The sequence below is a fragment of the Erinaceus europaeus genome, chromosome 3, assembly GCF_950295315.1.
Source record: "Erinaceus europaeus chromosome 3, mEriEur2.1, whole genome shotgun sequence".
Classification (NCBI taxonomy): Eukaryota; Metazoa; Chordata; class Mammalia; order Eulipotyphla; family Erinaceidae; genus Erinaceus; species Erinaceus europaeus.
In genome coordinates this window covers 145,514,647-145,529,202 of record NC_080164.1, presented here as the reverse complement: position 1 = coordinate 145,529,202, position 14,556 = coordinate 145,514,647, and the positions used below count along the sequence as shown (strand labels likewise).

The following is a 14,556-nucleotide window of genomic DNA, read 5'->3' as shown; positions in this document are numbered from 1 at the left end:
TTACAGAATGATAGTGTCAACAGGGGAATAAAGTCAACTGGAAGAAAGTTCAGAGGCATTCCTGGGGTTCACAGGGAGATGAGCAAATAGAGGAGAAATAATAGGCTGTTTCCAAATATTTCCAGGGTAGTCAATCCCAGAGACAAGGAGCAGGATCTGGGGCCTAATTGGCTAACATGGGTTCCCCATCTCCCTCACTATAGTGAGGCCTCCTGGCCTCAGGTGACTTTGAAATTGGAGAATGATAGGACAAAGTTGCCTATTATTTCACTACCATACCAGGTGGTTGTGAGAATGAAAGTAGTTGATATGTGTAAAACATTTCGAACATGGCACGTGACAAATGGGCCAAGAGCATATAAGAAGGAGCACTGCGGGGAGCAAACATCTGGTGGTTGTCTTTGATAGAACTTTCCATATCATTTATGTAAGCCTCAAAGTAGCCATGTAGTTTTTGAAGTTGACATCCTAGACTTACCATTTCTACCTCCTCCAGTGCACCAACTCTAAAGGGATTTCCTTCTTCCCGGCCATCTCAAAGTAGTTTAAAAGATTGAGCTGAATGGTAATGCTTGATTTTCTGCTCTTGATCCCAGGTCTGAGTGTTTGCCATCTAAACTCTGGCTGGTCAGAGCCAAAACAAGCACATACAAATGCAAATCATCTGCCAAGGACTTCACAATTATAAACACAATTGACAGAGGTGTAAATACTCTGCAGCAATTGACTTCTTCCTTCTAAGTCTTCCTTCTGGAGTCCACTTCCCTGCAAACAGAGTAGGCACAACAAAGTGTTTGGAAGTGCTTCAGGAACTGCGTCAGCTAAGGGTTGTCCTCAGAGGGCCAGGGCCTGTGGAAGTGGCTCTGTGACTCTGTTTATACCAGGGCCCTCCATTACAATCTCATCCCAACAACAAAGAATTCCACAAGCTCCCCCAAGACCACTTTATTTATTTACCCTAGTTACCAGACATAGGATCTCAACAACAAACAGTCCAGTATTACAAATGTTAATTGAGTGTCTGGGACCAGAAAACACCAGAAACTCCCCCTCTATTTTAAAAAGAATGTTATAAGGTAAAAGCAGACTGTGAAGCATAGATAGTTGAGAAGTGAGGGTGGAGGGTGGCAACTGGGGTCTTGCCGTCATCAAGGATAAACCCCAATCGTGTTTTTCTTCCAAGTTAGAATAGGTAGGGCAATAAGAATTTTCTGGAAAGAGGGCTGCTTTGCCACCTGAGTGACCCAAATTCAAGCCCAGCCCCCACAGCTCTGAAGGAAGCTTAGTAACTATGTCCTCTTTCACTCTGCCTCCTTGCTTCCTATCAGAAGGAGACTAATTTTCTGGAAGTCTCTGAAGGAGTCCAGAAAACATCCCTTTTCCTGGATTATTTATTATAATAAAGTCCTGTAATTCCATCTGGAGCATTCTCTGAGGCCCTGGGTTAAGTTACCCACAAAGAGAGCAGCCCCATGAACCCCAAAGCCTAGTATGTCATAAGAGGAGGGGCAAGACCAGGAGTAACCCAACTGCTCAGCAGTGAGGGATTTGCCCATAAGCTAGTTCACTTGCTCCCAAAATGCCTTCTCCTTCTTGAAATGTAAGATGAATGTCAAAATCCCATTTTTCATCAGAATGGGGTTCACTAGAAACACACCCACAGCTTCAGGACTGGGAGGGTGGGAGAGACAGTCTCAAGCTAGGCCAGGGTGTTCTGAATGGTTTTGATTTGCAGCAGGGAGGAAACTAGAGAGCCAGACATCACCACAGACATGGATCCGGTTCTAAGCAGACCCGTGGGCTGCGGACCCCGCCCCACCGGACATCTTTACTACTGAGCTGGGACCGAAGGCCTGCGAGCGGCCAGCTGATGGCAACAGCAGATGTGACCCAGGCAGCTGGGCGGGCGGGCGGGGCCCGGAGGAGCCAGGAGCCCACAGAAGCAAAAGGGAGACTGGGGAAAATGCACATGGGCCAAGGCAGGAGGTGGATGATGTCTTTGCAAGACAAAGCCAAAGAAAGCCCCAAAGAGGGGCTCTGCTTGGAGGAGTGGGCCTGAGAGGCTGCAGGCTGGGTCCCTGAATGTCTCTGTGGCATCAGATATCTTGGGTGGAGTCCTGAGCCTGTCAGTTGGGAGCTGGGCCAGTTCATTCATTCTTGGAAGTCTCCTTTCTACCCATCTGTAGAAGGAACTAAAGATGGGTTGCAGGATGGGTATGCAGAATGTGAGTTATTTTAGATGACTCCTACAGCCTCATGTAGGTCTCCAATAAGTAGAAACAACAGTTGTCACTTCCTGTGGCCTTCCATGGGTAATTTAATCTGAGACTCCATTTTCTCATCTTTCAACTGATGAGGTGTTAGTAATTACCTTCCTTACAGGAGTCTTCAGATCAGCTGAGCTAATGTACCATCTGGCACATTTAAACTCTCTATACATTCTAATTCTTTGAAGCTAAGCAAATGGTTCCATTGTATCATTCATGCCTAAGATTCCCGCTTCTATTCCTGACACTGCATGTTCCAGAGTAGTGCTCTTGTTGTCTCAAGAAAACTGGTTATCCAAAAGACTTCAGGAGGTACTGTCAAAAGATAGTGCTCTTTTTATTTTATCTTATTTGGAAGTTTCAGTGTTGTGTCTCTTTTACACTCTGTCTCTAACTAAAAAACATCTTTGTAACTTCAGGCTAAGCAAAGAGTTCTCATATAAGACACAAAAGCATATACAAAAAGAAAAAATATATAGCATTCAAGCAGCAACACACCAATAAAGTGCACATATTTACATGACCAAGGACCTGGGTTTAAGCTCCTGGCTCCCACGTGCAGAGGGGAAGCTCCATGAAAGGTGAAGCAATGATGCAAGTATCTCTCTTTCTTTCTCCCCTGCTTTCTTGCCCTCCTTTTTAATAGACTGTGTTCCCCCCCCCCGTGAGATCTAATCCTGTCCTGATCTTTTCATTAGTGACTTAATATTGATTTATAAAATTGTGAGATAACAGGGCTATAATTACACACTACTACCAGAGTTCTGTGTCCCTATTCCCTCCACTGCAAAACTGAAGTAGTTAAGGTCACAGATACAGGTTTACATATATATACATTTTTTTTCCTATGGGTCTATATTCCCTTCCTTTCTAAGTCACACCTACACCGATTGCTCATTCTGAATGTTCCTCCTTTTTTTCTCTTCTCTCTCCAGGTCCTGATGGAATTGGCATTCAGAGTTCTCTGGTAGTCTTCCCCTAACATTTACCCCATCTGGGAGTATGGACCAAAATTCTTTATGAGGTGCAAAAGGTGGGAGTTCTGGCTTTAGTAAATGCTTCTCCAATGGATGTTGGCAGATTGAGCCATACTCCCAAGGAGACAGTGTTCTTTAAGAGAAGAAAAACATTATTGGGTAGAGGCAGAGAGAAATGGAGAAGGAACGGGGAGATAGAGTGAGAAAAAAAGAGACACCCCCAGCACTGCTTCACTGAGAGTGAAGCTTCTTCCTCCCTGCAGGTGGAGAACAGGGATTTGAACCTGGGTCCTTGCACAATGTGATGTGTGTGCTCTACCACACACACCACCACCATGTTCCTATCTCCTGAGCCCTATCTTTCCCTGTGTTTGTTAAAGGTCCTCTGCAAAGTTTTTATCAAGTTTCTATGATGTTCCCTGTCAAGGGACTGTGCTCTGTCCTGTGTCTCCTACCTTCCTACTCAAACCAAACCCTAGACACCATCAACTTCTTCCAACGCACTTTTTCTCCAGACCCTTCCATGACCTCATCACACTGTCTGCTTAGTTCAGTTCCTCCAATCAGTGGCCAGCAATTGGACAAAAATTGTGAATCAAACTTTTGATATTGCTCCCTCCCCCCCCCCACCCCAAGAAACTTCCTGTGTAACACAGTATCTGGGTCATTTGGGGATATAATCACTGCTTAAAGATTAGCATTTACAGGAAGTCCCTCTTTGTATCATTTCAGATGAAGACCTTTTTGAATATTTTTCTCTTAAACATATAGTTTAAGCCTTATTTGAGCACTAGGAGAGGTGGCAGCTTCTCCTCCTGTGAGAGCCACAGAGTTGACATGCAAGTATGGCTCCTGTAATGCCGTGACCTGGAGCTTAGCAGACGGCCTGGAACGTACCCTACTCACTGGATATCTGGAAATGGATGAACGTGGATTTGAAACATACAACATGACTTCTTTATTTTTTAAAAAGCCACATTTGCTTTGGTTATCGTGAGGGGAGGTTACTGCCATTTTCTTCCTTATTCAAGTCCAAGATTTCTAGATTAGGGGCATGAAACAAGCCCTTGAGATCTGTAATCATTTGTACCAAGGCAGAACTGGTATTGAGTGAGAAATATACTTGGCCAAGAAATGGAATGTTGGCATCTTACAAAACCTGCTTTTATCATGTTACAGAATGATTTCCAGCTTTAGAGGTTTTTTGTTTGTCATCATGTGATAGAGCTGTGTAGTCAACTAAAAAAGAGACATGTGTATGTGTTGGTTTGCACTTTATTTTCTCTGTTTGTTTAATTCACGCTAGACACCTTTTTCTAACTTAATTGTTACAATCATCTTTTAGAGATGCTAGAATTTTCCACCTACCACACACCTATGAGTGCCTGAGCTCTAAGTACTGAACAGTTGCTGGTGTTCCTATATGTTATCATTAGGTGGGAGGGGGGGCAAATGTTTCTGCTTTGGCCAGAAGGAAGGTATAAGAGACTTAAAGAAAATTTCATATTTCAGTAGAAACTAAATTGAGGAAGTCAAGAGGGGCTGGAGTTCCCATCTAGATATCTAGGGAACAGATATCCTTAGTGATGCTTCCCTTTGGGAGAGGACACCTTCTATGGGCGGTGATAGCCCTGTAACCCATCTCTCTCTCACGCCACCATCCAGTGGGCTGGTGAGTGAATTCAAGCTGTGTCAGGGGAGGGCCATTTCCCAGGCAGGCTAATTACGAGTGCTATGCTAGAAACATCTCAAAGGAAGGGAGAGAAAGCTGTATATTCTACTTGCAATGGTCCCTCCTCTGTCATACAATCTCAAGACACACCGAACTTTCCTTTTTTTTCAAATATTTAATTAATTAATTTATTTATTATTCCCTTTTGTTGCCCTCGCTTTATTGTCATAGTTATTATTGTTATTGTTATTGATGTTGTCATTGTTGGATAGGACAGAGAAGTGGAGAGAGGAGGGGAAGACAGAGAGGGGAAGAGAAAGACAGACACCTGCAGGCCTGCTTCACCGCTTGTGAAGCGACTCCCCTGCAGGTGGGGAGCCTGGGCTCGAACCGGGATCCTTACGCCGGTCAAACTTTCCTCATACTCATAATCCTAAAGCACATCTGAGCCCTTGAGCAGGGGCAGATCAAAGGGCTTGCAATCCAGCCATTCTCACCAATACACATCGATTTAAAATGAATGAACTTCTAGGCACAGTTAGGAAAATCACAGAGGGTTCAGGGTAGATGAGAAGTCTTGCTAACTGAAAAGCAGTTTGGCTCCTTTAGAAAAACAAAAATATATATATTTTTCAAAGAATCACAGCAATCCAAGGACAGTCCTTCATTGTACAGTCACCAAAACCCTTTGGGTAGAATTCAATCAAAACCTGAAGCTGTGAACACAGATGCTGGATTTGGAGGTAAGTTCTGAATGATGACAAACAAGGGTCGAGGTGATCCCAGCTCAGGTGGTTCTCATCTCAGGAGATCCTCAGAATCCCAGGTCTGGATGAAGCCGATCAGCTGTGAACAGCAGCTCAGGAATGTTCAGTGGCTTCAGGAGGCGTGTGGACAGCACTAGTACCTAACAGGAGGGACGAACACAAGGTAGACGATTAGAGAAGCTAATTAGCTACTAGCAGATGAGAAAAGAAATGGAATTAATTTCTTGAGGGGAGCACAGAGTGCGCTACTGTAGTGAAAAAGGCAGAAGGTGGCACCCTTGAGTGCCACTGGGTCCTAGATGCTACTCAACTTTTAATCAATGGTCACAAAGAATGACCAAATCCAGTGGTTCCTTTTAAGGGTTATAAGGAGCAGTCTGTTCCATGTGTCTCTTTTAGCTTCCTTGTGTCTTCACAATGTTCTCCCTCTATGTGTGTGTCTCCTGTCCAAAGATCCCCACTCTCCAAGGACACAATCACATTGGATTATCACTCACCCTAATGGCCTCATATGGACCTGGTCCCATCTTCTGTGGGGAGGGGCATCAAAACCCATCATAATGATGATAATGCTAACACCTCCCCTAATATGTACTGGTCCTTATGCTCTGCCAGGCACTGGATATGATCTCATTACATATCCATTGAAATTTCAGAACAGCTTTGTACAACAGGTACATTTATTATCTCTGGTTTGCAGAGGAGAGTAGTAAAAAGTTAGGTCACTTGCTCAAGGACACACAGCAGTGAGAGACTGAGTTAGGATTCCAGCCCAGAAAGGTTGGCTCCAGCATCCACATGCCTTTTTGGGTCACTTTCGTCTGGTTCTGGGCAAAACAGCCCCTTCCCCAAGCACTGTTATCATGATGTTATTATCTGCACACAGAGTAGACGCCATCTAAACAGGCAGCTCTAGAGAGAGCTTCTATCCCTTAGGGTCTTCCACACCAAGTCTGAATGGCATTCCCAAGCAAGCAGCCTCACAGACCCTCGGGAGCCCCATGGAGCCTAAGGGGCCTGATGCCCTTAGGCAGTTACTTCTCTTGTGGTCACTGAGGACAGCAGGGCTGACACCAAGGACTTTCTCTCAGGCAGTAGAGGTTAGGAGCTCAAGCTCAGGTGTGTCCATACTGAGTCAGACCCCAGTTGGACCACTTGCCAGACAGAGTCTCTGGTTGCTGAATCACTCTGAAGCTCCACTTCTGATTGCTATGATCACTCACATGATCACTATGAAGATTGAATGTGAAGCGACAAGTAACAGGCAGGGATGGACAGCATAATGGCTCTGCCAAGAGACTGTCATGTCTGAGGCTCCGAAGACCCAGGTTCTATCCCCCGCACCACCATAAGCCAGAGCTGAGCAGTGCTCTGATGTTTCTCTCTTCTTCTAGCGTTTGCCATGTTTCTCTCTGTGCCTTTTTCTCTCTGCATTTCTCTCAAAAACAAAATAAATAAAATACTTTTAAAAAAGTTTAAAAAAAGAGATAAGTAACATATTTAGCACAGAGACAGACCCTAGAGAGGGTTGAGATGGATGGTCACAGCTCTTATCATTTTCCTTCTCCTTTTCCTCCTTGCTGTGGCATTGCCTCTGTTCAGCTCACAGCCACACTGGCAGAGTGATCAAGCTGCCAGAGCCATCTTCTGGGAGAGTAAATCTGATGGTGCTACTTAAAGGCTTCAAATCCTCCTCCCTGTCCTTTGATAAGCCCAGCCCCTTTAGACAGCATTCCAGGACCTTGGAATCTGATGGCTGCACGCCACTCCACGCCCCATCCTTGTGCCACTACACTCCCTTAATCATCGGCTCCACATTCCCAGCCACCCTCAATTATTTGCAGTTTTACAACTGGAATTGAGTGAGGGGAGGCTGTGCTTCTTTATCTGCAACACAGTTCTCTCACACTTCGCCAGCAGACCTCTCTGTTATCCTTCAACAATTTGTTTGGGCATCACCACCTCCAGGAAGGCCACCCCTCCCATACACTGTGTGTTCTCATGTCTGTGGGTCTTACCCCAAATCCCTTGTTTTTTCTGTTGGGTCTGCTCAATGTTTCTATATACAGTGCTTGTTACACAGCAGGTGCTTGACCAAGTGAGTCAGTAAGTAATTTAATGAATGGAAAGAAACAACAGGACAGTGGAGGAGGTAGTGAGGATCCCAATGGTCAACAGGAAGCGTCTTCATTAAAAGAGAGTGCAGACTCCTCTGGGAAACTGATCTCAAGGCAGTTCAGCTAAAAAGGCTATTTGTCTAAAATTCCTGTTTTGAAGATCAGGAACACATGGCTGACTTTCATATATGTGTATATTAGTTGCTTCTTAAGTGTTTTGATACCTTAGGCATCTTTTGCTAAGGCATTAGACTGATCTTGAGTGTTCTCAGTGTTTTTATTTTTAAAGTTCATTCCATTAAGGTATTTCTTCCACATTATAACGCTAAATTTGTCCTTGACATTGTTATTTTTTTATTTATTTTATTTTAACCTATTTATTTTATCTCCAGGGTTATTGTTAGGGCTTTGTGCCTGCACTATGAACCCACTGCTCCTGGTGGCTACCCTCCTCCCCTTTTATTGGATATGACAGAGAGAAATTGAGAGGGGCAGGGGAGATAGAGAAAGATAGACAAACACCTGCGGACTTGCTTCACTACTTGTGAAGCAATTCCCCTTGCAGGTGGGGAACTGGGGGACTTGTATTGGTATCCTTGTGCTTTGTGTCGGGAGCCATAATGACACTGCACATCATGCCCCTAAGATGGCACCGGCCACGTGGTGGCTAAACCAGTAAAGTGGTAAACAACTTTGTGGAAGTTGGACGATCCAACTTCACAGACTGCGTGCTATACACGTGAACTGTTTTATGATTGGTAGAAGGCTGCATGATCTATGAATGCTGTATGCTTGCTTAATGCCCATTGGCTGACTATGTAACAGTGAAAGGTACTTAAGGTGGCCATAAGAAGGAAATAAAGGGAATTGAGGAAGAAGACTCTGGTGTCCGTGTCGTTGTTGCGGGCCGACAGCGACACTTTGTACTATGTGTGCTTAGCCTAGTATGCCACTGCATGGCCCCAATTATTATTATTATTTTAAATGAGTCAAATGAAATGGGTAAGAAAAGGCACTGGAAACTCAAAAAGAAAGGGCTTCAAAGAGCCTGAAACTGGCCTGATAGGTTAAAAAAAAAAAAAGAAGAAGAAGAGAAAAGAAAAGAAAAAGAAAGAAAAAAGTAAGGGGCTGCATGGCAGCAGGCCTGGTTAAGTGCACATGTTATAAGACCTGGGTTCAAGCCCCCAGTCCTCAACTTTAGGCAGGAGGAAGCTTCACACGTGGTGAAGTAGTGCTATAGGTATGTCTCTCCTCTCTCAACCTCTCCCTCCCCTCTCAGTTGATCTGTCTCGATGCAATATAAATTAGATATTTAAAATGAAAAAATTAGAGAATTCACTTTGGAGAACTAGCTTTTCCCAAGGCAACTGAGGACCCAGGTAGAAAACTCCATCTGTGAGGCCAAAGGTTTCCCCACAAATCTTGGGAATCAAGTGCCTGGAACAGTCTTGGGGCTCCCCTGTGGCTTTCTATCCAGGGAAGGGAAAAGCTGCTGTCTGCTGTGAAGCCCTGAGTACTGGGAGCAGGCAAGCCCTGCCCTCCCTTTTGTCCAAGTCATTACTATAATTTGTAGGTGCCAATATCTTCTGTTCTATTTCTGTAAGACAGAGGAAGCAGGGCCGCCCAGGATCTAGACTATTTTACTCTATTTCTAAATGCTGTGTATTGAGTGGGGCAGGGGACACTCCCCCCCTCAATGTTTAAGAGATTCTTTTCAGGAAATGCAAGCCCACGCATGCACAGCGCAACACACACACTCAGAATCCGAGGAACTGGGTTTGGAGCAGAGAGCACGCTCTCTGTGCTCCCCACCCCCAGTGCATAAGCACAGCATGTTCACACCCCCAGCTTGTGCTAAACATAAGACTTGGATCACTAAACCAGTGGGGCAGCAGACTAAGCAAATGAACATGTTGAATTTTCTGGAAGGCTCTGTAAACCCTCTGACCTATTTTGACTGCTCAAAGGTCAGTGTGCCGTGCATGTGAGGCTGCTCCTGTGAGATTCCAGACCACCTCTCCTCTGCTCTTCTTCTGATAGCCCTCTCCCCCCCTCCCCATTCCCTTTTCCTCTTCTCTTCTTGTTCTCTCTTTCAAGATATATGTTGTTATTATTTTGAGTCATCTCCAGGCAGGGCCTCATTGCTCCGGGTTGACTTTTTCAGATAAATAGGTAGATAGATAAGACCCCACAACACCAGGCTTCCTTCAGTTAGGTGGTGGGTGGGTAGTAGAGGGGGCAAGGCTTGAAGCTGGGCCATGCACATGGCAAAACAGTGCACTATCCAGGGGAATTATTTTGTCTGCCCTGCTTCTGGCTTGAAGGAGAATTCATTTGGCTCTACGTAAAGCTTCCTATCAGATTTAGAGTAACCTGGAGTCCGGCTTTAGAGCCACAACTCAAGCGTCCCTGAAGTCTTGAATCTGTGTGTCCGTGCAGTTATATCTGTGCCTCTCTTTTCTGTCTTCAGTTATGTTCCCACTGCATATTTAGCTCTTGAAACAGAGACTCATGGGAAACGATGGGTGCACACGAACATAAAAATCAGCAGCTGGCAGGGTCACTGCTCTACTTCCTGAGCTGCCCTTTTGCTGTGTTTTTCTTTTTTCTTCCTTCTTCTCCTCCTCCTCCTCCTTCTCCTTCTTTTTTTTTTTTTTTTTTTTTTTTTTTTAGGAGGGCCCCTCCCTGTTATTTTCCTCCCATAATCCTAGGCTTCTGCTGGGCTCCTAGCCACCACCCAGCTCAGAATTCAGCCTGCAGCACTGTCTGGCCTTAGAACCTCATGTGGGGCAGGAACGGGACAAGAGACAAGGCTGTGCTGGGCTCCTTCTTCTAGAGCAGGGGAAGCCTGCAAAGCCTGCAGACAGTGTGGCTGTTTGGGGTGGATGCTGGAGTGGCTTCCTGGGGCCCTTCTCTGTCTGCAAGCCAGAGAACCTTCTCCACCTGCCCCCTCACTTTTATCAGCATGTCCACAACCTACCACGAGCAGAGGCGGAGAAAACACACCTGTGTTAGAGAGGAATAGCCCTAAAGGACCAGCAGGTGTGAATGAGGTTGCTGGGACTCACTCTTTGCTGAAAGAGAATGCATTTTTGAATGTGCCTTTAATGGAATCTCTCAGTTTCCTTTGAAGAGCTCATTCCTGAACACCATTTCTTTTCTTTTTCTCTTCTACTTGTCTTTCTCCTCCTCCTCTTCCTTTTGATAGAGATGGAGATAAATTAAAAAGGAAAGAAGGAGATAGGGAGAGAGAGAAAGAGAGACCTGTAACACTACTGAAGCTTCCTCCTTGCAGGTGGGGGCTGGGGCCTTAGCTAGGCCCATGTACTCTGTAATGTGTGTGCTTTACCTGGTGTGCCACCACTCCGACCTCCTGAACACTTTTCATGTCTCAGCTCACAGTCTTCCCCTCTGGGCTGAGGCCACCCTCCCCTCCACCGTGGGTCCCACCATGCATACATCATGGCTGAGAGTCTGTTCAGTGTCAGTAAGTCCTCATTAGGAATGGAATTCCATGAAATCAGGCATGTGTCTGGTCTGTTCTCTGCATTATGCTAAGTGAAACAACAACACTACCCAAGGTGTGGCATGAAGTAGATGCTTAATGAATGTTCACTGAATAGGCAACTATTATATTTTAATGGCAAAACTTTAACTACTTGTACTTGGATCCAAAAAGCACCCACCTACAGATGGAAAGGAACTGATGAATAGCAATTGATACTACAGAGAGAGGGGCTTGAGTGGATCCTAATCTCAGTATGAATTAACAGAAAATCTACTTTGAGCTGATGCTATAATAACAAGTAAGATTTCCAGTGTTCAATATTTGACATTCAATGACCACCCATGATATGTAGTGCCAGACCTGTTGCAAATGTTGGGCATAGAACAGTACGCAAATACAGTGTCCTGAGTTCAGTTTGGTGTAGGGCTCTGGAGACCCACAGGAGCCAAGTTCTTCTGTTTCAGACACAAAGAAATGGAAGACTTCTCTCTCCCAGATCACCTGGGTAGTCAAATGCAGGGGGAAGACTTGAGCTCAGGCCCATAAAACCAATAGGTCTGTCCCTCCAGACAAATGAGGACAGTGGCACAACTGGTTGAGTGCACTCATTACCGTTTGCGAGGGTCTGGGTATAAGCTCCCGGTTCCCATATGCAGAGGAAAAGCTACACAAGAAATAGTATTGCAGGACTCTTTCTCCCCACCCCCTTCACTATCTCTTTCATCCCTCTCAATTTCTCTGTCTTTTCAAATAAAGGGGGGGGGGAGATAATAGCCCCAAATAAAACAAAAATCAAAATAACTAACAGATAAAATGAAAACAAACCCCATTAAGGGAAAAGGAGCCAATTAACTGCATGGCAGTGGAAGGCCACAAGGCTTTGGTGGGCATGTGAGCACGTGTAGATGTTAAAGCCCAGTGCGGTGCACCTGAAGCCCATGTGATGCTCTAGACAAAGTGATTACACAAGAAGAAGCCAGATGTGTGCTCTGAGGTATCCAGACACTTCTGTGGGGTGGGAACTGGAACCTAGCCAATCGCAGACTCCACATTTGTCACTGTCCTGATTGTGTGTCTTCCCCAGCTTCCCCAGCACTGTCTTCTGACTGCCCCAGTGGGGTGGAGTCCTCAGGAGTCCCCCTTAACAATCAGGAGTCTGCGAAGCAGTGAAGACTCTTGAATAATTAAGTGCAGATTGGTCACCAGAGCACATGTGCCCTAAGGAATCGGGGGGCAACAGTGCCTTAGCCCTTGGAGGTCAGAGGCAGGAAAGGACTGCAGAAACTCGACTCTCCTCTTTCCTCCAGCCCTGCCAGCAGAGCAGATGGTGCAGGCGGGAGAGCAGAGGGCAGGCAGGCCACTCTCGGGCTCTCCCTTACCTGCCCACCTTCCCTCTCTTGCCTCAGGATGAACCCCCCCCACCACCACCACCAGACTCAGTACCTGGGTTCCAGGCTTCAGGGCCAGCACAAGGTCTTTGACCATTTTGGCTTCAGAGACTGTGATTCCACCCACCACAAAGAGGATCAGGAGCGGGTGGTCACTGGGATGAGGTCGGTTCACCTGCAAAATAAACCATTGCCAGTGTCAGACAAAGAGAAGGACCCACAGACAGATGAAGTTGGTGCAGGCTACATGGAAGATGGCATCTCCATGTATTACTGAAGGGACCCCCGGTGGTGGTGTTTTTTAAAGGAGAAACCACTCTTAGACTATGACTTGCTAGGAATGGGAAACATTAGTTATTTGTGAGTCTATTCATTAGAAAAATGAATAACAGATGACCTTCTTTCATTTATTTATTTTTGCTGAGTGGAGGCCTTGGAGATGTGCAATTCCACTGCTCCTGGGCTGACTTCTGTATTCATACAGAGAAACAGAGAGAGGAACAGACACAGGCACATAGAGAGGGAGAGCTCACCTCAGTGTTGTGGCATATGGTGGCCAGTACTCAAACCGAGGCTGTGTGCATGGGAAAGCTTATGGCATATCCAGGGAGCTGTGTCTCTGGTTCTGTTTCAGCCCTTTAGATCAGTTTTGTGTTCTGTCAGGTAATTGTGAGGAGCCTCACAAAGCACCCTGCATTTCTGATAATATGGCCTATCTACATAATCATTGTTTTGCCTGAGAGATCCCCACCCATTCCATTCCATTCCATTCCATTCCATTCCATTCCATTCCATTCCATTCCATTCCATTCCATTCCATTCCATTCCATTCCATTCCATTCCATTCCATTCCATTCCATTCCTTTGATCTATCTTCTTTCTACCTTATTAATCCCACCAGTTAAAACCCTCACAACAGTTGCTAAGGAAGTTCCTACCTTTCCAGCTCATTTTGCCTTTCTCCACCCCCATCCTAGCCATTTCTGTTTCTGACTTGCCACTTCCGGGTCTACCATTTAAAAGCGTTGGCCCTCTGATCAATAAAGACATTGCATTGCCACTGTGCCATGAGTTCATGAGTCATCTCTCCTATGTCACTGAACGAGTAGCAGCCCAGGCCAGCTCCGGTCGAGTTCTCTCCAAACCCAGAGAGTACTTGCCTGGGAAGAGGCACCCCCATGCTAGCCCAGCAGTGTTCAAAAGAAAGCTAGAAGAACTGGGATTATTAGGTCTGGGTGGTAGATTTGGATCAATGCACAGAATTATTTGCATCTTAATGTTCCTATTTTTAAAATGTTATTGTAGTCATCTTTATTTTTAATTTTTGTTATTATTTATCTATTTATTTAAATTTTTACCAGAGCACTGCTCAATGTTGGCTCATGGTGGTGTGGGTTATTGAACCTGGGAACTCAAAGCCTCCTCAGGCATGAGTCTGTTTTGCATAACCATTATGCTGTCTCCCCCACCCTAAAATGTTACTGTAGGGTTGGGTGGTGGTACACCTGGTTGAGTGCACACAGCAGCACAGATTACTGTGTGTAAGGACCTGGGTTCTAGTCCCTGCATGTTTCATGAGTGGTGAAGTAGGTCTGCGGCAGGTGTCTTTCTCTTTCCCTCTCTCTCTTTCCTCCCCCTCGATTTCTCTCTGTTCTACCAAATGAATCAGAAAGGAAAAAAGGAAAAAAAATGGCTGCCTTGTAGTGCTGGCACCGAACCCCATCGATAATTTTGGTGGGGGGAAAAAAAGAATTGGGACTATTAAATAAGAGAAGTTCTGAAAGGAAAACTTATCCCTTCCTTCCTTATCAGTCTTCAGGTCCTGACAGATGTGTTGTGTGACTGGAGCTACGCCACTTA

The 14,556-nt window shown here is 45.4% G+C and overlaps 1 protein-coding gene across 1 annotated transcript in view; it reads right to left on the bottom strand.

Annotated features, from left to right (window-relative positions):
* Positions 1–2,601: 2,601 nt before the first annotated feature.
* SCFD2 (sec1 family domain containing 2) overlaps positions 2,602–14,556 on the bottom strand; it is a 421,358-nt gene continuing 409,403 nt past the window's right edge. The window contains exons 8-9 of the mRNA XM_007539707.3: positions 12,752–12,871; positions 2,602–5,823 (exon numbers count right to left, since the gene is read on the bottom strand). Of these exons, the coding sequence (XP_007539769.1) occupies positions 5,731–5,823; positions 12,752–12,871 (213 nt within the window). The 3' untranslated portion in view covers positions 2,602–5,730. The remainder of the gene's footprint in view (positions 5,824–12,751; positions 12,872–14,556) is intronic.